The sequence below is a fragment of the Entamoeba dispar genome, genomic scaffold (genome assembly GCF_000209125.1).
Source record: "Entamoeba dispar SAW760 scf_1105229463639 genomic scaffold, whole genome shotgun sequence".
Taxonomy (NCBI): Eukaryota; Evosea; order Mastigamoebida; family Endamoebidae; genus Entamoeba; species Entamoeba dispar.
Window position 1 is genome coordinate 1 of NW_001855793.1, and position 1,259 is coordinate 1,259.

General features: G+C 24.7%; 1 protein-coding gene across 1 annotated transcript, besides 1 other annotated feature; it reads left to right on the forward strand.

Moving 5' to 3' along the window:
- Nucleotides 1–134: 134 nt before the first annotated feature.
- Nucleotides 135–177: a sequence feature (AT_rich).
- Nucleotides 178–286: 109 nt separating this feature from the next.
- EDI_300520 (uncharacterized protein) lies at nt 287–1,117 on the forward strand (the record flags this gene model as incomplete). Its single annotated transcript, XM_001741175.1, has 1 exon — nt 287–1,117. The coding sequence occupies one exon, from the start codon at nt 287–289 to the stop codon at nt 1,115–1,117; it is 831 nt and encodes a 276-aa protein (XP_001741227.1).
- Between the last annotated feature and the right edge of the window lie 142 nt (nt 1,118–1,259).

A 1,259-nucleotide genomic window follows, 5' to 3' on the forward strand; every position in this document is an offset into this window, starting at 1 on the left:
TTAGATAAAATTAAAAAAAGATCTATAGAGATGATTACTAGATCACAAAACACTCCATGTTATTCGTTTTTTTTTTTAGTTTTTCATAATGAATTTTTCTATTACTTTTCTTGTTCTTTTTCAATGAATTTTCGTTATATTTTATAATAATTATAATAAAACAAATAATAAAAAAATCAAAATCATAGTTTAAAAGCATTGAAACTAAAAAATCGAAAAGTGTAAAGAAAATTCATAATTTATAGTAACATATAAATGGAAAGGAAAATATAAACTGATAATTCAAATGAAAACCAACCTGGTAAAAGGATCTCCTATTTTTAATGAAATTGATTCAACACCGATTGAAAATTCATCAGAATATAAACTTAAACTATGTTTTTGTCCATTGTGTTCATCAGGTATAACGGCATTAGGAAATACTGATAGTAGAGGAATAGTTTCATGGCAACACATTTGTAGAGTAATTCTTTTTTCTTTAACTGTAAAAGAAAGTCCTAAAAAATTCTTTTCTTTAAAAGGTGATATGCTTTGGTTCGTAGTTGATCATTGGTTCTTATTTGGAAAACTTTATCAATTTAGAACAAATCCTAATAAATGGAAAAAAGCTTTTCTTGATGCTTTAAGTCATTCTACTTATTTTGAAAGTGGAACTGGTTTTTTAAAAAAACCTGGTTATTGGAAATTAACAAATACAGCCACTCCTTGGGATGATAAAGTTGATTATTTTTCTGAGTCAATAAAAACAAAATTACAGTTACCTATTATACCTGATCATTCCTTGACTCAATCAACATTATCTTCTTCTTCAAAATCTAAAATAGAAAAATGTTGTATTGATGCTCGTCATTCTTTTTCTTGTGCGTTATCTTCTTTACAAAATCAACTGAAATTTTCTAACACTACTGAAAATTTTACACTTATGAATCAATTAAAAGAAATTCAATCTATTATGTTTAAAACTGATCATATCATTTCTTCTATTAAACAATTAAATGTTACTTCTCAAATTGTTTCTTCTTCTTCAAAAGACGCTTCTTCTACTTCTTTCTTTAATTCTTCTGATCAAGACGAAGAAGTAAATCCTTTTAATAGTTTTAATCCTCAATGGTGTTAATATTTGTTCATTCTAATTGTTTTTTAATCATTTTTTTTTATTTCATTTTACTAATCAAATATTACATTATCATTTTACCACATATCTTTTTTTTAACTCTCTTATGAATGTCTCCTAATATTTCATTACAACTTCATTTGGA